Source organism: Zosterops lateralis (genome assembly GCF_965231275.1).
Source record: "Zosterops lateralis genome assembly, chromosome: 12".
In the NCBI taxonomy this organism is placed as follows: domain Eukaryota; kingdom Metazoa; phylum Chordata; class Aves; order Passeriformes; family Zosteropidae; genus Zosterops; species Zosterops lateralis.
The window spans coordinates 14641264-14664241 of NC_139772.1; the positions used below are offsets into that span (position 1 = coordinate 14641264).

A 22978-nucleotide genomic window follows, 5' to 3' on the forward strand; every position below is an offset into this window, starting at 1 on the left:
ATTGCAACCTTACTGTTCATAGAAAAAGGTAACTAACTGTGTTATCCAGACACTGAGGCAGCCTTGAGAGGCTGAGTTTAAGAATTAATCTAATTGCCACTAGATGGCACATCTCAATTACTAATCTGTATCTGAATTCAGAATGGAATTCAAAAGAGCATATATATTCCCTGTCATTGCTAACAGAACACTTTGTGGTGCTTTCTATTTCGAAATCAGAAAGCTTAAACAAACCCAAATAAAAAAGAATTTTTAACTAAAAATACACCATCTGCCAGTGAAAACCTAGCTTGCTTCTGTCACATCTACAACCAAACTAGGTTAATAACCAGCATCACAGATGGTTTCTTTATATAAATACGTACATTTCCCTATAGTGACTCTTTCAGCTGCTTCCCAAAACTGCTGGCACTGTCTCACCTCGTTTCCTAGGCAATGGCTGTGCCTCACACTCAGCCTGGACATTACACAGCTGGAATGGATTTCAGAAGATGCCATCCCCTGCCTGTGGCTGTTTCCAACACCAACAAGGGATGCAGTGGTGGACAGCCATGTCTCTACCATAGAACAGCAACAGATGGATATTAAAGCACTCTCGTGCAGCTGCTCTTCTCCCTTCAGATGATCAAATCTGCTGAAGGGTGTTTTTAACTCACCCAAATTCCCACATAAGGCTACAGACCAAAACTCATGGTGACCTCAATATGACAGCATGGGGCTGCAGAAAGAGCACTAAAGGTACAATCTGCTCTTCCTGCAGCATTCAGCAATATAAACTGTTATAAACCACTGAAACACAAACCACAAAGTCTTTGTGGCTGCCATGCTCATTTTCCCTAAGTAGTTCTATCAGGAGTGGCCATTTCCTAATTCTCTTAAGTCCAAATTCACATGAGATGAGCACTTAGCTCATTTCTGTTATTCCATTGCTGGCAGTGAAATGTACTTCAGACCAGCCTGCAAACCTATGGCTATCACTTTGAAAACAGGTACCTGCCACCTTCCAATGAGCATCAAACCTGTTAAATAAAGATATAGAGAACAAACAGAATTCAGTTCCTTTCTTCTGGTTCTACTCCAGTCACCTGTAAACCTCTAGAAGTTAAAGTTTATTGCCACGACTAAGAACATGCTCCTCTATGGCATAAAGCTTCTCAGGAGCTCAGCACAAGTGGGGTTTGACACAAGCTAGGACTGGTCTGTGCAGAACTCAGAGCTACTTGGACCAGAGTTCTATTGGCATACATGTGAAACGAGATCCTTTTACACCACAGTGAAGCCTCAAAGAGTGTAGTTCTAACTGGTTTACAATTTCTAAGGGTATAATAAAAAGCATTTCAAAGAATACTCTTAAGACTATCACAGGAGAGCAGAGGATCAGAGTAAAAGGATTTAAACTCCATCCACATTTATTACACTGATACAAGTGATAATAATCCATTCACTACCTGTGCTTGGGCCCAAATTTATGAACACCTGTAAAATGGGGGGTCTTGATATGGATGTCTGAAACCACTGAAACTTGTAAAGGTCTGTTTAAATACTAACTACTATTAGAGATTAACAGGAAGCCCCATTTTTCCTCCAGCCTGCTTTACAAACAGTTGTCAGCTTGGTTCATTGTGGGTTTGAAGAGCTGAGCACAGGATGCCAACTCCATCCCACTGGATCATTCCATCACCTGCCACTGCTAGCAGTGTGTTGTTTTGGAAAGACTGAATTTAAATTGTGATATTAACTGGAGAATTGCAAATAAAAGTAACTGGATTCATAAAAATAGTATTTTTAAATGGATATAGTTTTTTTAAATGTTTAAGAAGTTGCAGTGTGTGCGATCTGCCTATGAAACTGAAACCCCACTGATTTGAGGCTTGGCCTTATGAAACTCTGACAAGGTTAGCAGTGCCCATTTACCACTCATTTCCATCTCCTGTTCACATCCCTGAAAAAGTGTCATCAAATGCTGAGAACAATCACTGCCCTGCACTGCACTGAATTACCAGAGGCAAATGGTACCTGCAGAAGTGAATTAATCAAATGCATACAACAGCAGCTTCTGACTTTAAAGTTTTACCATTTAAACCTTAACTTAAAGAAACCTCATCACACACATGGAGACAGACCTTTATTTTAGGCAAAAAAAATGAACTTGTCAGAGCAGTTTCACCTGTTTTTACATACAAAGAAGACACACCTGCACATTTTTCTCCCTACAAACTTAGGAGTGCCTTGAAACCCAGTGTGAGCAATGGCTGGGACACTGAGCACTCCAGTGTGAGCAGTGGCTGGGACACTGAGCACCCCAGTGTGAGCAATGGCTGGGACACTGAGCACCCCAGTGTGAGCAATGGCTGGGACACTGAGCACTCTGGCATTTGGTGCTCACAGCAATAATGGCACTGGCACATCAGCCCACCCACCAGCCCTGCTGCTGCCAACTGCTGGGTGCCCACTACAGGCCTGCCTGAGTTCTTAAAAGGGTTCATTTCCTTTAAAGCAACACAGAGATCACTGTCAGGCTTTTATGAATATTTTAATGAAAACAGAGGACCAGCTGTACAGACTGAGTCAAGAAATGACAATCTTAATCCTGGGGCTAATATCAAACTGGCAGATTCAGCTCCCCAGTTTTTAATGCTTGTCACACCCTCCCATTCCAGGGCACAGGACCTCGGTGAAAACTGAAAGTGTTCATAGTTTGTTTTCCTGTTACCTGAAATTTTGTTTAAGTATTTGCTTCATTTCTTATGCAAAAAGATAACTCAAAAACTACAATAAAAATGTGACAAAGCAAGCATGGATTGAGTTTGTTGAGTTCACAGTAGAATAATATACTTCCTTATAAAACTTTCCTTTGCAGGGCAGAAACAAACAGCAGGTAAAATTTTTCAAAGTGCCCCAGCTACCTTGGCACTTTACGTGTTATTTACAGGGAAAAAAAAAAATTCAAGCACTTAAACAGAATCAAGTCTCCTAAATAAAACAAGCTGTCTTTGAATATTTTCACAAGTGACACACTGGCCTAAGAACATCATGATTCCCTTCAGCAATTTGAGTTAGTCCTAGTGCAGAGCAATCCAAAATTACATAGCAAGTCAGTGTCATGATAATGCAGTTGTCTAATACTAACCTTACAAATCCACACAAAATAAAAATGATAATGAAAATTTAAAAAACCCCAGACACCAAAATCAAACACTCAAGAATTACTTAGATTGGCCTATATTTATAAATAGTACTGATAACTAGTAATTGTTGTGTTGAAGATTCACAGCTCTGGGAGTAAAATTCATTCCAGCATAAAAAACCTGCTCTATAGAGGATTATTCTCCATATCTTATTTGTGCTTTTAGCTCATTGGTAAGGTAAGTGGTCAGCACTCCTAACAGCTTGTCTGTGAGACTGGAATTTGCCATTACAAGAGCAATCAGGTGAGCAGCATCAATCCAGTTTAAGTTCCTGACAAGAGCCGTGGCTTCAGCACAGAGTTTCTGTTTCTCAGCAGCAGGCAATTCCACTAAAATCTGAGGGACTGACTTGAACTGTCCAGAAGTCATCCATCCAATCAATCCACCCAGTGCTCCTCCTAGGAAAGACAGTTAATCATTAGTCTTTACCAGTTAATGTTAAAGCCTGAAATTCTCTCCACAGCCTTCACCAACAATGTTCCCACCTTGATTAGAAATCAACCTAGAGTTGTATATGTGTCTGCTTTAACCAGATTTATACATGATATTCAAAGTACCAAAAAGGATTTTAAAAGCTCTTTACATCCACAGCAATCATAAATAAACCCTTTATACCATAAACAAAAATAGTTTCAAGCTAGAAACCAGAAACAAATACTCCCTGAGTCACTCTCTAAGAGTAAGGTCTACTACTAAATAAAACCTTGCCCAAGGAAAACAGCAGACCAACAACTGCCTTACCAGTGTTATATCAGAATTATATCAGAGTTCTGCCAACTCTCTCACAATGGTGAGGTGGCAGAACTCACCCTGCCACCCCCAGTGACTGTTCCTAAAAAGTCATCTCGGCACTCACAGGGATGCAGTTTTTCATTAGACAAAAATTCTTAATTTGCAGCCTCTACTCAATTAGCAATTTTTCCCATGAAAAGCCTACGATGGCTGAATTCATCTTCAAGGGACTTTTATGAGAACATCAATAACTGATTTAGGGGCACTTAATGCAAAAGCCACTACCAGTATTGATGTCTAAGCTCCTGGTCCATTGAGACAAGATTTGTTATACGATCACACTTTTCTCCCCAAGGAACAAAGTCCACTGTGCTCAGACCAGAAATTCCTTGGGAAGCAGGAGGACTGCAAGGTTCTCCAGCAGTGCTGCACATGGCAGGTAACTCATCCTCATTCCTGGGGCAGAGCAGCAAGAGGGACAAGCCCTGCCATGCAGTCCCACACCTATCCAGGATGTTTGAGCAAGTCAAGGTGCATTTGATTGTAAATGTCTCTCTAACTGTTTGGCTTACTTACTTTTCCAATTTAAAACGTTAAATAGGAAGGTTACGATTTAGTTGCACTGTAACTGAGTCATGGCTTTGAGTTTAGTTAATACTTATTACTCTTATTAAATATGCTTATTATTGTATACTTTCAATATGAGATAATAGGAATACTTGTTCCAGTGCCTTCCTCAGTGGCTGAAGAACATCTATAGAGACTGGGAGACACTGTGAAAGCTCAAACAAACACTTAAAAGAGGAAATACATCCACTTTATTTCTCTTCATCTCACTCAAGAATGAGGCCACTCTAGATGACTACCTTTACTTCAGCTTACAAAAGCTTAATTTCCCTTTTTTGTTCCTGATAACTGCAGTCATATATTTGTCTAAATACTATTCTGGCTATTAATTAAGTTCTGTACCTGTAATAGCAGCAAATACATAGCTTCAGTTTGCATTTTCTGTTATCACTCCTCACAAAAGCTTTGCTTGTTTTTGTAACCTGATGGAGGCACATTGCAGTTCACTCCAGAATCAGTAAGCCTGTGAAATTCCTGCACCTCAGGACATTCAAGGGCCAGGGCCCACATGCCTTCAGTCACAAGGCAGCTTCCAAACTAGACACCTCTTAATTCCAGAGTTACAGAGGAGAAATAATTCTTTATTACTAGACTTTGGCTTTCCTGTAAGAAGAAGAAAAGCAAAGTGACAGGGAATAATGAATCCCAGTGGAAAAAAACAAGTTCATGAGGATGTGGATATCAGGAACTTTGAAAATACAGAAATAAGCATCATTTTTAGCAAGACCATTTGGAAAATGATCCTGTCCCATGCAGAGGCTTCTTCATCCTTACCCCAAACTGCAGTAGAAAATCTCAGCACTGAATGTCCCTTTCCTTCAGCCCAAACCTCCTCATTTCTTCACTCAGTGATTTAACCTTTCTTTTGTTCCTAAAGCAAAGCACACTTACCTACAGCAATGCCAGGGGGGCCTCCCAGCACTCCTCCCACAAAGGCTGATGCTCCAGTCACCAGGGCTCCGCGCCCAGAATGTGCCACAGCAGCTTTCATGCCCCTCACCTTGGCCAGGTGGCTGAGCAGTGCCATCACGTCCTCGACAGGGATCGGCATCTCGCCCAGCCCAAGCCCTGCAAAAGATGTTTTGAGTTATCTTCTCACCACTGCAGCTGAGACTAAACCTAGCTACTAAATGAACTGGAGGGGAAAAAACCCCTAGCCTGCAAGGACAAACACAGGAAATTATATCTGCTTTCTCTTTCAGTTCTCATGGTGGAAAACCACCCCTCACAGTAATTGCTGAAGGTCACGAAAACTGCCAATGAGTTCTCAGGCTAGACCAGAAAATCAAAAACAACAACAACAACAACAACTATGACAAGTTCAGAGATTCTACAGTATCAAATTCTTCAGTACATTGCTTTCGGCCTGAACAATTCCCATGTGTGTTCAGCATCACACACAGCTCTGGGAAAAAGAGAGAGTTTCATTCTACCACAACTAGCAGATTATAAATGACAGATCTGTCAGGTATCTTCTCATTGTCCTAATTTTTATCACAGATCAGTCAATTATTTCCACATATCTGTTCTTCTCCCTGTTTTGTTACATGTTTAAACACATCCATGCTGATTTCTGAAGGCAGGAGGCTGCCTGTAGCACCAAGAAGTCCCTGAGGAAGTGTTGGAGGAAAGACCTGCTCCTGGGACATTTAGTGCTCAGGGTGCTGTGGAGTCAGGCCATCAGAAATGTAGGGGTGGAGGGATAAGGCAGTCAGGACTCAAAGCAGAGGTGCCAGAAGAGTCTCATGGAGGAGGGAGCAGATCTCACACAGGACAGACACCTGTCCCTGAGAACAAGCACTCTGGGACAAAGAAAAAGACTCTCCACCTCATTCACTTGCTGCTCATTACATAAAAACTTCCCCCTATGCACACCACCTGAGGAAAGGGCTTCCAGGGATAATTAAAAACAAACAAAAAAGCGTTCAATAGGATTAAAATCACATCTACACAAGTTGCAGATTTCTCGTTGTACATGTAATGTCAGCACTAGAGAACAGATGAGCATTTGGGGTTTTTTCAGAAAACCTCTTATCCCAGTGTGTGTGCAATCCTTTCTCAGCCCAAGCCGGGAGTGTTTTAGAATCTTTCCTGAATAGATCTCCTCCTCTGTGCAAAGTGGAAGTGGAGTGGTATCTCACTATTTTCCAGATTAAAAATTAACTACTGCACCAGAGAAATCTTTCTTTTGCACTAAAATGGCTGACTGCAAATCATCCATGTCACCACAGGATTCAAGCAGTGCTGACACTGAACAAAAGTCTGGGTTTTGGGAAGGGACCACGTGTGCTCCATAGCTGCAAAGAGGCAGAGTAGGAAATTAATCAAATAGTTGATTTCTCTCACTATTTCATTCATATTTGTGCCAGCCTAAAGAAAACATCCAAGTTCATCATTTTACCACTGTTGCTTTTAGGTTTTTGGCAGGCTGGTGACACAGGAGTGGCTCAGAAGGGCAGTGAGTGCTGGTTAGGGACAGCAGAACCTCCCACTCTGCTTCCAGAGTTACATATTATCTCACTCAATAGGGCTCAAGCTCCAAGTCATGAACAAATGGCTGCTCTGGCTGTCCCAGAGCAGTTGGGAAAAAAACCCCAAAATACACAACAGGTACAGCTCCCACTGCCAGGCCTGGGAATGATGGAAAATGAGACAATGAAGTGTTTGGTTTTACCTTTCTAACAAAAGGTGAGCAGCTTTCCTCTCCAAGTGACATTCACACCAGGCCTGAGCAGTCTGAAGTGCTGCAGGACTCATTCCCTCCTCTCAGACACTGATTTGTGCTTGTGCTTCACCTCCATGGCACGTCCTCGGACTAACCCAATGTGCTGGAAACAATTTGTATCTCCTCTCTGGGCTGAATTCAGTGAATGTCTCACACAAAGCCCTCCAGAGTAGGAGGGCTCTGCAGCAGGGGTGGGGCAACACAAGTTGGAGAGCTGATAACACAGGGCTCTCACTGACAGCAATGTCATCAGCTTTGCCCCCTCAGACTGAGGGAGTGCTCCAATTTCTTAAAGCAATCTAATTGCACCAGATGTGAAATGATGTTCCATGAGCAGACAGAGGTGCAGCTGAAGCAGGAGGCTCCTGCACTGGGTTGAAGCTGGGTGCCCAAAGTCACCTGCATTACCATCCTCCACATGGCCAATGTGCCAGGTGTCTCCTGGTGACACGGCAAAGGTGACACAGTGCAAAGGTGATCAGCCACCCTTGGTGTCTCCACGGAAATAAACCACCCTTTATTAAGTAGTTTCATAGTGTAGTTGACTTAAAGTTAAAAATCAGCCAGCCCATAACAAAAGCACTAATCACCCTGCTGTCTGGTGCTGTAGGAGTCTGTGTCAAGGAAATTTGTAACTCCTTAGTCAGGCTCAAGATAAAGCAGGAATTTTTTAGGACTCAGGAAACTGAAAGTAGTTTTCCCATACTAAATACTGACCATTTCACTCCCGTCACAACTTCCCCAAAAGGAAATTTCTACTTGCAAAATTTACATTTATTTGGGCATTTTTGGCTTGACTGAACAGGGTTCTTGGCGGAGCAGAGCTGTTCCTGCTTAATTCTGGATGTGAGCATCACACTCCAATCTCTCAGAGACTTCACAAGGAGCACTCATTTTCTCCAAACTCTTAGAAAAAGTTTTTCTGGAATCCCTTGTCCTGTTCACTATAATTTAAGTCCTGCAGAGAACATTACTGAGCACAGCACATACATGTTTGTTTTTTTTTTTACACTGTACATACAGAGCACTACTAGGATCATCTGAAACATAAACCAGGTCCTAACCGGTAAAGTAATCCCAGACCCCTACATATGGCACACAGAATTATGAATTCCTTGAAAAAATTCAATTAACTTCCATTAAAGAATCAAGATGATCAATCAGGCAATTGTCAGTGAGCAGGTATTTATTTAACCACACGGGCCCTTAAAGGATATTTTGACCATACACTAACAAGCTGCAGCACAGAGACACCACAAAAGCATTTAACCTGCAATTAGCATCAGCAGCCCCTACCAAAAAAATAACTAAATAACTGTCAGCAGCCAGTCAGCTTGCTCAGGAAATCAAAACAAGAGGCTTCTAAAGCTCTGCAGCTGCAAACCTCTAACACCTCTGTAAAAACCCAACTGCGACAATGTGGAGCACAAAGTTGTCTCTAATATCAACCTACTGATGAGAATCACAAGCGAGCAGAAGAGGAAGCCAGGCATGTTGCAAAACACCAGTGGTGCTACAAAGGAGCAAGGGTTCTACCCCAGAACAGCACAGAAGGAACTGTAAACTTTGTGTGTTAGAGGTGCAGTCACGATAGCAAAAAACATTTATAAACTCTGATGGTGTAACTGAAAGTAACTTCATGTGGAGTTTGATTCCAGCACCAAATTGTTCCCTACTGAATTCGCCCAGGCATTAGGAAACACCAGGATTGTAAAATACTGGATTTGGTCCAATGAAAGGATAGAAATGTCAACATCCCTAAAATTGTGGGCAGCCATCAAAGGTGCTAAGTCCCCACAGCTCCCACTGACTTCACACGGTACCAAGAACCTTCAGGACCTCAAGAAAAAACCCAAACCCAGGAGTTGTAGAACATGAAGTCCCTGAGAATCCAAGCTTTGTTCTGCAATGTTTTGTTCTACTGCACTTCAGTGGCTGCTTTCCTCGTGTCCTTATGGTTTTCCCAAATACTCATCCAATGTCTTTGATTCTGTATTTCAGTTGCTGCTCCCTCCCTCACTTCCACCCCAAGGACAGGGGAACAAAGTGAGCAAAGCTCCTGCTCTCCTTGCCCAAAGGGAATGGTAAGATCCTGTTACAACAGCTCAACTTTGAACCTACAACCAGCAGGCTTCCTTGAGAAGAAAAGTGCCATAGGAAGAGTGAAAACAACAACATTGTACCCAACTCACTGAAAGTCCTGCTAATACAAATAATTGAAGATGGTCCCTCATGGTGTGAACCTCATTTCAGCTCTTTCCAGTTTAACATTCCCATCCCATCACCCTACTGCCCCCTGGACCAAATGATGACTTCAAACAAGCCAAAGCCCTCCTGTCCCTGGGCTCACTGTCCCACTTAGGGAAAAACGAGCCTCTTCCCAAATGTCCACAGAGGAGACATTCTCAGCAACAGCCAGCCTGCCCCACCACCCAGCTGTCCTCACCTTACAGCTTCTTGCTGAGAGCACTGAGTGACCATCTCTGCCAGGGGCATGTAGCCAGCACAAAACCCCACCCACAGTGCACATCCCAAACACAGCAGGCCGTGAAGATACAGAGCTCAGTCCTCTTACCTGCAGCTGTCTGTATCATGGTGGACATCATATGGTGATGAACAAGAGGTGTGAGGTGAGAAATTCTTCTGTCTCAACTGTACAGCAACAGCTCTGCAACCTTTGATAAGAAACATGAGAACAGCACTGCAGCAAATCCAAGCACAAGGTACTCAGACACTGAGACAGACCAAAGAGCACAACTTCACAAACAACAGTGTGCAAGATGTCACCTGATTGATTAAACAGGCCAGGAGTCCATCAATTATTTCAATAACAGCTGGTGGACAGACAGGGACTCAAGATATTCCCATCTGCAAAGGAGGACTATCTCACCACTGGTCCTTACACATCCTGGAAGCACGAGCAGCATCTGGCTCCTAAATCATCACTTGCTGAAAATCCTACCTTTAGAGCCTGGTCTAGTACTTGAAACCTGCAAGGCTGGTGGTCTGTCTGATATAAATCATGATTGGCATCAGCAGCCAGTAAATATACCAGTTGTGAACCTGCTCTGCATTTGCAATCTTCATTGATTTAGCTAAGAGAGGGTTTACTCCTGCTTGATGGCATAAAGGTTAAAACATGCTTAATGCCCTTCTCACCTCAGTATTTGGTACTCCTCTTTCCTACAGTGAATAGGGATTCACTATATCTACAAACATTTACTGTAATATGTTACTATGTATTTACTCAGATTCCTTTTAGTTTCAATTACATGAGGAGATGGTAAGAAACTCTTGTATTTGCCAGACAACCTGAATTCAACTGAAATGCATAAAAGAGCATTTCAATATTGTTGTGTTAGAATTGAGACCTTAAGAGCATTGCTCTTCTTCTGTGTATTTATCAAAGCATGTAAGATAATCAAAGCACTGAACTGGTTTATTTGACACAAGAGGTAACAAATTTACTCATTAGATGAGCAAACTACTTGTAGGCACCTAGCAGCTGATTTTACAAGGTTCTTAGATGCCTAAAAATGCAGGCAAATATTCAATGGGAATGATCTCATGCCACTGAGGCAAAAGGAAATTTGGCACCCAACCTGTGTAGGCACTTGGGATACCCAACTTACCTGGTGTGCTACATTACAAAGCATCTGAGAAAGACTGGCCATAACTCCTTCCACCCTTGAGTTTTTATAGACCTATTCATTGTCCTTCTAATTATAAACTAAGAGTGATTTCCCCCCCCCCCCCCCATTTCTTAGCCAGATTCTCCATTTTGGAGGCTGTATTCAAAGAAGTTACTGGTCCCTTTCATTAGCTAGCTGATACTGAAGCCGATAATCAGACTTTCTGCTAAGAAAGTGAACAGAGCTGACAGTCAGGAACACAAACAGCAGAGCTGTTCCCCTGCAGAGGTACTCAGCACAGCACACCGTGGTGATATCTTCAAAATCTGAACTGAGCCTGAAAATTAAAGATGTTTTCCCTGACTCATTGCAAACCCATAAAACTTCATCTCGTTAAAATTAATCAGCACGTTCTGAATGTTTTAAAATTTATTAAAAATGTTATGACTAAAATAGGCTGAGCATAAAATGTAATTATGAATCCTTTCAAATAGCCGAAATTTAATTACACCGCAGCTATTTCTTTATTTATTTTCCTGTCAGTTTCAGGCTCACTACAGCTGCAGCGCTGCTCCAGCCGCACTGGGAGCACTGGGGCCGGGGAAGTCCTTTCGGAGCCCATCTGGCCGCGTTCCCTCTCACCCGCCCGGGGTGGCCGCGCCTGGGTTGTGGTGGGTGATCCCAGAGCTCCGTCCCCGCCATAATGACTCGGGGATTCTGTGGAGCTCAAGGGCGGTTCAGTGTGGCCTGGAGGCCTTTGGGGCCATTAGCGCCGCACCCAAAGCTCGGCCCGGTGTCCAGCCCGGCCGCAGGGCCCGGCGCGGCTCCCCCGGCCCGCGGACACACCACTCCCGCGGGCCGATGGCGCTGCCCGGGGAGCGGGGCCCGCACGGACAGCGCCAGCGCCGCGCTCCGCCGCCTCCTTCCTTCCCTCTTTCCCTCCTTCCCTCCCCCGCCTACCTCCGCCGGCAGCGCCCGGCTCCCGGTGGCCGGGCAGGACACAGCGGCGGCGGCGGAGGAGGAGCCCCGCGGAGCGCCGGGCGCGGCCCGCCCTCAGCTCGGCCGGCCGGGGAGCGGGGCCCGGGGGGCGCTGGGCCCAGTCCGCCCTCAGCTCGGCCGGCCGGGGAGCGGGGCCCGGGGAGCGGGGAGCCCAGTCCGCCCTCAGCTCGGCCGGCCGGGGAGCGGGGCCCGGGGAGCGGGGAGCCCAGTCCGCCCTCAGCTCGGCCGGCCGGGGAGCGGGGCCCGGGGAGCGGGGCCTGTCCGTCCGCCGCGGCCTCGGGGCCCCCGCGCCTGTCCCGCCGCCTCCGCCCGGCGTCACTGCTGTGCCGGAGACCCGCGGTGGTCAGAGCCGGTCTGCAGCCTGTGCTACAGGCAGCTGCTGGCGGAGGAGAAGAAGGAGGCAGAGGCGGATCGCGGGCAGGCGGAGCCGATCCGCTCCGCCGTGGGCTACGAACCCTCCAGCGGCGATGACAGCGACAAGTCTGACGACGAGAAAGCTGAGCAGTGGCCAGCAGACACTGAGTTTTATACCTCAGCAGTATCCTGGTCATCTTTCCACAGCTGACCTCCCTGGAAGGCGTTTAGACACTGGGAAGCCAAGCTCTGGCCTCCAGTGTGTCTCTCTGGATGTTTTCTCTGGAGGCCGTGCCTGGGAAGGTGGATCTTGGCCCCTGTGTGCGGTGTCAGAGCAGAGATGAGGGTACCAGCCCTCTGAGAACCCTCATACGATGTGAGCACAGAGAGAACAGCTCAGGAAGAGCATTGAGGCCTGGGGCAGAGCCCTGTGAGTCAGTCTTGGCCAAACGAGCTCACCTTTGGTGCCTTATTCTTCCTCTCTGCTAAAACACAGCAATGTGAACATCTCATTTGAAATGTTTTGAGATTGGCTCTTGGGAGAAAGAGGAGCAAGAAATCCCAGAGCTGAGCAAATTTGCCTGCTCACAGTGTGTTCCTCTGTCACAGCAAGGGACACTCTGGATGCTGCTTCCCATGAGCATTCTGAGATTGTCAGTGCAAGTGTGCCAGCCTGGGGGAACAGCTGCCCATCCCTGCACTGCAAGGCCAGCTCGGGCTTCCCTCTCTTCACCTGCTTCTCTCCAGGCTGGAAACACTTCAGAGAATGGTACTTTGAGTGCAGGGAGCTTGTGTGAGGCTCAGTGTGAGCAGCCCCAGCAAAGCACTGGAACATCCAGCTCTCTCCCATGGAAAGAGGCCGTGCCGGTGGTACTGGGCCAGGAGGAAGAAGGAGAGGGGAAAGGGAGAGGGAAAATGACACTGAGCAGTGAAATATGGAGGGGGAGAGGTACCGCGGCTCATTCAGTAACTAACTGCAGAGCCCAGGTCTCAAACACAGGCAGTTCTACCAGATTACTAGAAACTTGAAACACTGGTTTCCAATTTCTAAGGGTATAGTAAAAAGCATTTCAAAGAATACTCTTAGAGTATCACAGGAGAGCAGAGGATCAGAGTGAAATGATCTAAACTCCATCTACATTTCTTACAGTGATACAAGTGATAAAAATCCATTCATTACCAAAGTTTGGGCCCAGATTTATGAACATCTGTAAAATGGGGGTCTTGATATTGATGTCTGTGTCAGGGTCCGCAAATATACACGGGGAACCTGATGGTTTGTTTTAGGGATCTCAGAGCGCAAAAGACACAGCGGGGGACAACTCAGTTTACTTAAACAAAAATGCGCCTTTATTTAGTGCCAACAAATGCCATAGTGGGGAGAGAAAATAAAGAATAGTGAGAAAGATAGAGAAAGAGGGGAAGGGGATTATAGCTATCAATGTGGAGGGATGAGTCCTCGAGGCCTAGAATTGCCTATAGATGCGATCTTCTCCAGTGGGATGTACACAAAAGTGAGTGGGGGTCTCCAGGGTTTTTTTAGGAGGTCAAGGTGGGGACCAAAGCGAGGGGCACAGAGCCAAAGCAGGAACCACCTGTGTTGAGGTTTGGTGCTCAGGAACAAGCTGCAAGCTGTACCTCTGGTAAAGACTGACCAGTTTGGACAGGCAGCCTCGGCTCAGTCCATGGTGACCAGTTCCATTGTTCTTGCACTCCATTCTCATTGAGATGCAAACCAGTCCTCAAAGACTTGGCAAACATTCCACTCAGCCAGGCCAGGGCCTCCCTTCAGAGTCTGGAGTCCCAGTCCTCAACCATCGGAGACAGTTGTGAGGCATATCACATCCTTGGACAGACTCTGACAGTCTGAAACCACTGAAACTTGTAAAGGTCTGTTTAAATACTAAATACCATTAGAGATGAACAGGAACCCCCATTTTTCCTCCAGCCTGCTTTACAATCAGTTTCAGCTCTGTTCATTGTGGGTTTGAAGAGCTGAGCTCAGGATGCCAACTCCATCCCACTGGATCATTCCATCACCTGCCACTGCTAGCAGTGTGTTATTTTGGAAAGACTGAATTAAATTTGTGATATTAATTGGAAAATTGCAAATAAAAGTAACTGGATTCATAAAAATAGTATATTTAAACGGATATAGTTTTTTAAATGTTTAAGAAGTTGCAGTGTGTGTAATCTGCCAATGAAACTGAAACCCCACTGATGTGAGGCTTGGCCTTATGAAACTGTGACAAGGTTAGCAGTGCCTATTTACCACTCATTTCCATCTCCTGTTCACATCCCTGAAAAAGTGTTATCAAATGCTGAGAACAATCACTGCCCTGCACTGCACTGAATTACCAGAGGCCAATGGTACCTGAAGTGAATTAATCAAATGCATACAACAGCAGCTTCTGACTTTAAAGTTTTACCATTTAAACCTTAACTTAAAGAAACCTCATCACACACATGGAGATAGACCTTTATTTTAGGCAAAAAAAAAAATGAACTTGTCAGAGCAGTTTCACTTGTTTTTACATACAAAGAAGGCACATCTGCACATTCTTCTACCTACAAACTTGACTTAGGAGTGCCTTGAAACCGAGTGTGAGCAATGGCTGGGACACTGAGCACCCCAGTGTGAGCAATGGCTGGGACACTGAGCACCCCAGTGTGAGCAGTGGCTGGGACACTGAGCACCCCAGTGTGAGCAATGGCTGGGACACTGAGCACCCCAGTGTGAGCAATGGCTGGGACACTGAGCACCCCAGTGTGAGCAATGGCTGGGACACTGAGCACTCTGGCATTTGGTGCTCACAGCAATAATGGAACTGGCACATCAGCCCACCCCACCAGCCCTGCTGCTGCCAACTGCTGGGTGCCCACTACAGGCCTACCTGAGTTCTTAAAGGGTTCATTTCCTTTAAAGCAACACAGAGATCACTGTCAGGCTTTTATGAATATTTTAATGAAGACAGAGGACCAGCTGTCCAAACTCAGTCAAGAAATGACAACCTTAATCCTGGGGCTAATATCAAACTGGCAGATTCAGCTCCCCAGTTTTTTATGCTTGCCACACACCCTCCCATTCCAGGGCACAGGACCTTGGTGAAAACTGAAAGCATTCATAGTTTGTTTTCCTGTTACTTGAAATCTTGTTTAAATATTTGCTTCATTACTTACGCAAAAAGAGAACTCAAAAACTACAATAAAAATGTGACGAAGCAAGCATGGATTGAGTTTGTTGAGTTCACAGTAGAATAATATACTTCCTTATAAAACTTTCCTTTGCAGGCCTGGAGCAAAGAGCAGGTAAAATTCTTCGAAGTGCCCCAGCTACGTTGGCCCTTTATGTGTCATTCACAGGGGAAAAAAATTCAAGCACTTAAACAGTATCAAGTCTCCTAAATAAAACAAGCTGTCTTTGAAAATTTTCACAAGTAACACATTGGCCTGAGAACATCATGATTTCCTTCAGCAATTTGAGTTAGTCTTGTGCAGAGCAATCCAAAATTACACAGCAAGTCATTGTCATGATAATACAGTCATCTAATACTAACCTTACAAATCCACACAATATAAAAATGATAATAAAAATTTAAAACCCCTCAGACAGCAAAACCAAACACTCAAGAATTACTTAGATTGGCCTATATTTATAAATAGTACTGATAACTAGTAATTGTTGTGTTGAAGATTCACAGCTGTGGGAGTAAAATTCATTCCAGCATAAAAAACCTGCTCTGTAGAGGATTATTCACCATACTTTTGTTGTGCTTATAGCTATTTGCTTAAGTAACGGGCCACCACTCCTACCACCTGGCCTCTGATAGTAGGATTTGCCAATACAAGACAAATCAGCTGGGGAGCATCAGTCCAGTATAAGTCCTTGACAATAACCTCAATTTCAGCACAGAGTTTCTGTTTCTCAGCAGCAGGCAATTCCTTTAAAATCTCAGGGACTGACTTGAACTGTCCAGAAGTCATCCATCCAATAAATCCACCCAGTGCTCCTCCTAAGAAGGACAGTGAATCATTAGTCCTTACCAGTTAATGTTAAAGTCTGAAATCCTATCCACAGCCTTCACCAACCATGTTCCCACCTTGATTAGAAACCAACCTAGAGTTGTATAGGTGTCTGCTTTAAGTGGAATTATACAGGATATTCAAAGCACCAAAAAGGATTTTAAAAGCTTTTTACATCCACAGCAATCATAAAGAAACCCTTTATACAATAAACACTTCAAGCTAGAAACCAGAAACAAACACTCTCTGGCACACTCTCTTAGCATATTAATATATAAAATAGGAGTTATTCTTGTTCCAGTGCCTTCCTCAGTGGCTGAAGAACATCCATAGTGACTGGGAGACACTATGAAAGCTTAAACAAACACTTAAAAGAGGAAACACATCCAAGAATAACTTCATTTCTCTTCATCTCACTCAAGAATGAGGCTACTCTAGATGACTACCTTTACTTCAGCTTACAAATTTCTTACAAAAGCTTAATTTCCCTTCTTTGTTCCTGATAACTTCAGTCATATATTTGTCTAAATACTATTCTGGCTATTAATTGAGTTTTGTATTTGTAATAGGAGTAAACACAGAGCTTCACTTTGCATTTTTTGTTATCACTCCTCACAAATGCTTTGCTTGTTTTTGTAACTCAACCTGATGGAGGCACATTGCAGTTCACTCCAGAAACAGTAAGCCTGTGAAATTCCTGCACCTCAGGACATTCAAGGGCCAGGGCCCACATGCCTTCAGTCACAAGGCAGCTTCCAAACTAGACACCTCTTAATTCCAGAGTTACAGAGGAGAAATAATTCTTTATTGTTAGACTATGGCTTTCCTGTAAGAAGAAGAAGAAAAGCAAAGTGACAGGGAATAATGAATCCCAGTGGAAAAAAACAAGTTCATCAGGATGCAGATATCGGGAACTTTGAAAATATCTAAATAAGCATCATTTTTAGCAAGACCATTTGGAAAATGATCCTGTCCCATGCAGAGGCTCCTTCATCCTCACCCCCCATCGAAGCATGAAATCTCAGCATTGAATTTTCCTTTCCTTCAGCCCCCACCTCCTCATTTCTTCACTCAGGGATTTAACCCCCATCTTATTCCTTGTCACCCCTGACTTTCTTGCTTTCAAGTGTTAGAACCTTTGCAGCACCATTCTCACACTGCTTGATATAAACAATACGTATTTTTAGAATATATCTATGTGTTTTGCATAATTGTTCTCTGAGAGAGAATTTGACTGATGGTCATAGTGACCAATGGAGTCAGGAGGTTGTAACCTCCTTGGGCCAATCCTGGCCCTCTGTAAAAATTGCATATAAGTTGATTGGAGTCAGATAATAAAGGAGCCTTCCATGTTTGATCCTGCTGCTGCCTGCTGTCCTCAATGAGGGTCCACACCCACATCGCAACATGCTACCTCTCAAAGTGAAGGGGTAACAGTTCCTAAAGCAAAGAACACTTACCTATAAAGATTCCAGTGGGGCCTCCCAGCAGTCCCCCCACAAGGGCTGATGCACCTGTCACCAGTGCTCCCCGGTGAGAATATTTGATAGCAGCCTTCAGGTCCTTCACCAAGTCCGGGTGGCTGAGCAGAGCCATCACGTCCTCGTCACGGATCGGCATCTCGCCCAGCCCAAGTCCTGCAAAAGATGTTTTAAGTTATCTTTTCACCACTGCAGGTAAGACTAAAGCTAGGTGCTAAATAAATTCAAGGGGAACAAAACCCCAGTGTTCAAGGATACAAGCAGGAAATAGTACCTGCCTTCTCTTTTCATTCTTGGAAGACCACGCCTCACAGTAATTGCTGAAGGTCACTGAAACCAAACTGCCAATGAGATCTCAGGCTAGACCAGGAAAAAAAAAAAAAAAAAAAAAAAAAAGGATTTATGACAATTCAGAGATTCTACAGTATCAAATTCTTCAGTACATTGCTTTTGCCCCAGCAATGCCCATGTGCTCAGCATCGCACTCAGCTCTGGGAAAAAGAGAGAGTTTCATTCTACCACAACTAGCAGATTATAAATGACAGATCTGTCAGGTATCTTCTCATTGTCCTAATTTTTATCACAGATCAGTCAATTATTTCCACATATCAGTTCTTCTCCGTTTTGTTACATGTTTAAACACGTCCATGCTGATTTCTGAAGGCAAGAGGCTGTCTGTAGCAACCAAGAAGTCCCTGAGGAAGTGTTGGAGGAAAGACCTGCTCCTGGGACATTTAGTGCTCGGGGTGCTGTGGAGTCAGGCCATCAGAAATGTAGGGGTGGAGGGATAAGGCAGTCAGGACTCAAAGCAGAGGTGCCAGAAGAGTCTCATGGAGGAGGGAGCAGACCCCACACAGGACAGACACCTGTCCCTGAGAACAAGCACTCTGGGACAAAGAAAACCATCTCCACCTCATTCACTTGCTGCTCAATACATAAAAACTTCCCCCTATGCACACCAGCTGAGGAAAGGGCTTCCAGGGATACTTAAAAACAAACAAAAAAGTGTTCAATAGGATTAAAATCACATCTACACAAGTTGCAGATTTCTCGTTGTACATGTAATGTCAGCACTAGAGAACAGATGAGCATTTGGGGTTTTTTCAGAAAACCTCTTATCCCAGTGTGTGTGCAATCCTTTCTCAGCCCAAGCTGGGAGTGTTTTAGAATCTTTCCTGACTAGATCTCCTCCTCTGTGCAAAGTGGAAGTGGAGTGGTATCTCACTATTTTTCAGATTAAAAATTAACTACTGCACCAGAGAAATCTTTCTTTTGTACTAAAATGGCTGACTGCAAATCATCCATGTCACTACAGGATCCAAGCACTGCTGACACTGAACAAAAGTCTGGGTTTTGGGAAGGGACCACATGTGCTCCATAGCTGCAAAGAGGCAGAGTAGGAAATTAATCAAATAGTTGATTTCTCTCACTACTTCATTCATCTTTGTGCCAGCCTAAAGAAAACATCCAAGTTCATCATTTTACCACTGTTGCTTTTAGGTTTTTGGCAGGCTGATGACACAGGAGTGGCTCAGAAGGGCAGTGAGTGCTGGTTAGGGACAGCAGAACCTCCCACTCTGCTTCCAGAGTCACATATTATCTCACTCAACAGGGCTCAAGCTCCAAGTAATGAACAAATGGCTGCTCTGGCTGTCCTAGAGCAGTAGGGAAAAACCCCCAAAATACACAACAGGTACAGCTCCCACTGCCAGGCCTGGGAATGATGGAAAATGAGACAATGAAGCGTTTGGTTTTACCCTTCTAACTAAAGGTGAGCAGCTTTCCTCTCCAAGTGACATTCACACCAGCCCTGAGCAGTCGGAAGTGCTGCAGGACTCATTCCCTCCTCTCAGACACTGATTTGTGCTTGTGTTTCACCTCCATGGCACGTCCTCGGACTAACCCAATGTGCTGGAAACAATTTGTATCTCCTTTCTGGGCTGAATTCAGTGAATGTCTCACACAAAGCCCTCCAGAGTAGGAAGGCTCTGCAGCAGGGGTGGGGCAGCACATATTGGAGAGCTGATAACACAGGGCTCTCACTGACAGCAATGTCATCAGCTTTGCCCCCTCAGACTGAGGGAGTGCTCCGATTTCCTAAAGCAATCTAATTGCACCAGATGTGAAATGATGTTCCATGAGCAGACAGTGGTGCAGCTGAAGCAGGAGGCTCCTGCACTGGGTTGAAGCTGGGTGCCCAAAGTCACCTGCATTACCATCCTCCACATGGCCAATGTGCCAGGTGTCTCCTGGTGACACGGTAAAGGTGACACAGTGCAAAGGTGATCAGCCATCCTTGGTGTCTCCAGGGAAATAAAACACTCCTTAATAACCAGCTTCAAAGTGTAGTTGACTTAAAGTTAAAAATCAGCCAGCCCATAACAAAAGCACTAATCACACTGCTGTCTGGTGCTGTAGGAATCTGTGTCAAGGAAATTTGTAACTCCTTAGTCAGGCTCAAGATAAAGCAGGAATTTATTGGAACTCAGGAAACTGAAAGTAGTTTTCCCATACTAAATACTGACCATTTCACTCCCGTCACAACTTCCCTAAAAGGAAATTTCTACTTGCAAAATTTACATTTATTTGGGCATTTTTGGCTTGACTGAACAGGGTTCTTGGCAGAGCAGAGCTGTTCCTGCTTAATTCTGGATGTGAGCATCACACTCCAATCTCTCAGAGACTTCACAAGAGCACTCATTTTCTCCAAACTCTTAGAAGTTTTTCCTATGATCCCTTGTCATGTTCACTGTAATTTAAGCCCTGCAGAGAACATTACTGACTACAGTACCTGAGGCACAGCACGTACAGGGGGTTTTCTTTAAACTGTACATACAGAGCACTACTGGGATCCACTGAAACATAAACCAGGTCCTAACCGGTAAAGTAATCCCAGATCCCTACTTATGGCACACAGAATTTTGAATTCCTTGAAAATTATTGATTAAGTTCCATTTAAGAATCAAGATGATCAATCAGGCAATTGTCAGTGAGCAGGTATTTATTTAACCACACGGGCCCTTAAAGGATATTTTGACCATACACTAACAAGCTGCAGCACAGATACACCACAAAAGCATTTAACCTGCAATTAGCATCAGCAGCCCCTACCAAAAAAACAACTAAATAACTGTCAGCAGCCAGTCAGCTCGCTCAGGAAATCAAACAAGAGGCTTCTAAAGCTCTGCAGCTGCAAACCTCTAACACCTCTGTAAGAACCCAACTGCGACAATGTGGAGCACAAAGTTGTCTCTACTATCAACCTACTGATGAGAATCACAAGCAAGCAGAAGAGGAAGCCAGGCATGTTGCAAAACACCAGTGGTGCTACAAAGGAGCAAGGGTTCTACCCCAGAACAGCACAGAAGGAACTGTAAACTTTGTGTGTTAGAGGTGCAGTCACGATAGCCAAAAACATTTATAAACTCTGATGGTGTAACTGAATGTAACTTCATGTGGAGTTTGATTCCAGCACCAAATTGTTCCCTACTGAATTCGCCCAGGCATTAGGAAACACTAGAATTGTAAAATACTGGATTTGGTCCAATGAAGGGTTAGAAATGTCAACATCCCTAAAATTGTGGGCAGCCATCAAAGGTGCTAAGTCCCCACAGCTCCCACTGACTTCACACGGTACCAAGAACCTTCAGCACCTCAAGAAAAAACCCCAACCCAGGAGTTGTAGAATATGAAGTCCCTGAGAATCCAAGCTTTGTTGTGCAATGTTTTTGTTCTACTGCACTTCAGTGGCTGCTTTCCTTGTGTCCTTCTGGTTTTCCCAAATACTCATCCAATGTCTTTGATTCTGTATTTCAGTTGATGCTCCCTCCCTCACTTCCACCCCAAGGACAGGGGAACAAAGTGAGCAAAGCTCCTGCTCTCCCTGCCCAAAGGGAATGGTAAGATCCTGTTACAACAGCTCAACTTTGAACCTACAACCAGCAGGCTTCCTTGAGAAGAAAAGTGCCATAGGAAGAGTTAAAACAACAACATTGTACCCAACTCACTGAAAGTCCTGCTAATAGAAATAATTGAAGAGGGTCCCCCATGGTGTGAACCTCATTTCAGCTCTTTCCAGTTTAATATTCCCATCACCCTACTGCCCCCTGGACCAAATGATGACTTTAAAAAGCCAAAGCCCTCCTGTCCCTGGGTTCACTGTCCCACTTAGGGAAAAATGAGCCTCTTCCCAAATGTCCACAGAGGAGACATTCTCAGCAACAGCCAGCCTGCCCCACCACCCAGCTGTCCTCACCTTACAGCTTCTTGCTGAGGGGACTGGATGTAGGGTATCTGTCCTTTAATGCTGTACTCCCGTTGCCATCGCGCCCACTCTTACACAAACGCTGATTCCTCTGCAGTCTACGGACATCTGCTTCTTCCGGGAATTCTCCTGGGAATCTGGTTCTTCCGGGAATTCTTCCTGGAATGTGGTTTACGGGAATCTGGTTCTTCATGGGAATTTGATTCTTCGTTGGAATCTGGTTCCTTATGGGAATGTGGTTCTTGCACCTGCAGGCCAAGCCAGGGCTGTGCCCGCGGTTGGCAGCCGGGATGTGCCGGGATGTGCCCGTTGCTGTCCTGGTGAGCTCAGGGATGCCGTGTGTGGGCACAGCTCTCACTGGCTGGGCTTGGGCTGGATCCCGCTGCTGTTTCGGGTGTCCCCGCGATGGGTTTTCCGCGCCCCAGTCCCGCTGCCCGGCGGCTCCATCTGGCGGCAGCCGCGCCTGGGGAGAGCCCGGAGCTGCTCTGGGGGACCCGGGGAGAGCCTGGAGCTGCTCTGGGGGACCCGGGGAGAGCCCGGAGCTGCTCTGGGGGACCCGGGGAGAGCCCGGAGCTGCTCTGGGGGACCCGGGGAGAGCCCGGAGCTGCTCTGGGGGACCCAGGGAGAGCCTGGAGCTGCTCTCGGGGATCCAGGAAAACCCACAGTTCCTCTCATGGCTCTGGAAAACCCACAGCTCCGCACCTGCAGCTCGGGAAGAGCCTCCTCAGCACAAGCAGGGACAGCTTTGCTCCGGGTACAGACCTTCGTGGGCTTTTAATTCCAGGAGCTGGTGGAGTGAGAGCAGTTTAAAGCAGGCCTGATGCACGTCTGATCCTGTCAATAATCTCACTGTATTCTCTCTGTATTTGGGGACTGGAGCATCTCTCTCAGGAGGACTGGATTTATTCACACCATGATGTTAAAAATGGGCGGAGATAATATTTTTCTCCTTA

At 45.2% G+C, this 22978-nt stretch overlaps 1 protein-coding gene and 1 long non-coding RNA gene across 6 annotated transcripts; both read right to left on the minus strand.

Annotated features, from left to right (window-relative positions):
• Window positions 1–2512: 2512 nt before the first annotated feature.
• LOC310914007 (protein C19orf12 homolog) lies at window positions 2513–13147 on the minus strand. Of its 4 annotated transcripts, none has more exons than XM_083869891.1 (4): window positions 12435–13147; window positions 9848–9947; window positions 5439–5615; window positions 2513–3586 (listed from the first exon to the last, which is right to left on the minus strand). In XM_083869891.1, the coding sequence occupies exons 2-4, from the start codon at window positions 9876–9878 to the stop codon at window positions 3324–3326; spliced, it is 471 nt and encodes a 156-aa protein (XP_083726017.1). In that variant the 5' UTR covers window positions 9879–9947; window positions 12435–13147; the 3' UTR covers window positions 2513–3323. The 4 variants fall into 4 exon arrangements, with proteins under 4 accessions (XP_083726017.1, XP_083726019.1, XP_083726016.1 ...); XM_083869893.1 differs by lacking the exon at window positions 12435–13147 and adding an exon at window positions 12359–12381; XM_083869890.1 differs by lacking the exon at window positions 12435–13147 and adding an exon at window positions 11865–11938.
• A 1759-nt stretch (window positions 13148–14906) lies between these two features.
• LOC310914009 lies at window positions 14907–22110 on the minus strand. Of its 2 annotated transcripts, none has more exons than XR_014590942.1 (4): window positions 22017–22110; window positions 18040–18121; window positions 17741–17917; window positions 14907–16270 (listed from the first exon to the last, which is right to left on the minus strand). It is a non-coding gene; the product is annotated as an uncharacterized lncRNA (long non-coding RNA). The 2 variants fall into 2 exon arrangements; XR_014590943.1 differs by having other exon boundaries at window positions 18036–18121.
• Window positions 22111–22978: the final 868 nt, after the last annotated feature.

Bases quoted from the DNA above. Each gene is read 5' to 3' on its own strand.
- LOC310914007 (XM_083869891.1), bottom strand. From the start codon at position 9,878: ATGATGTCCACCATGATACAGACAGCTGCAG. The intron at 5,616-9,847 runs GTAAGAGGACTG...CATCTTTTGCAG, and splicing joins CATGATACAGACAGCTGCAG to GGCTTGGGCTGGGCGAGATG. The intron at 3,587-5,438 runs GTAAGTGTGCTT...TGTCTTTCCTAG, and splicing joins CCCCCCTGGCATTGCTGTAG to GAGGAGCACTGGGTGGATTG.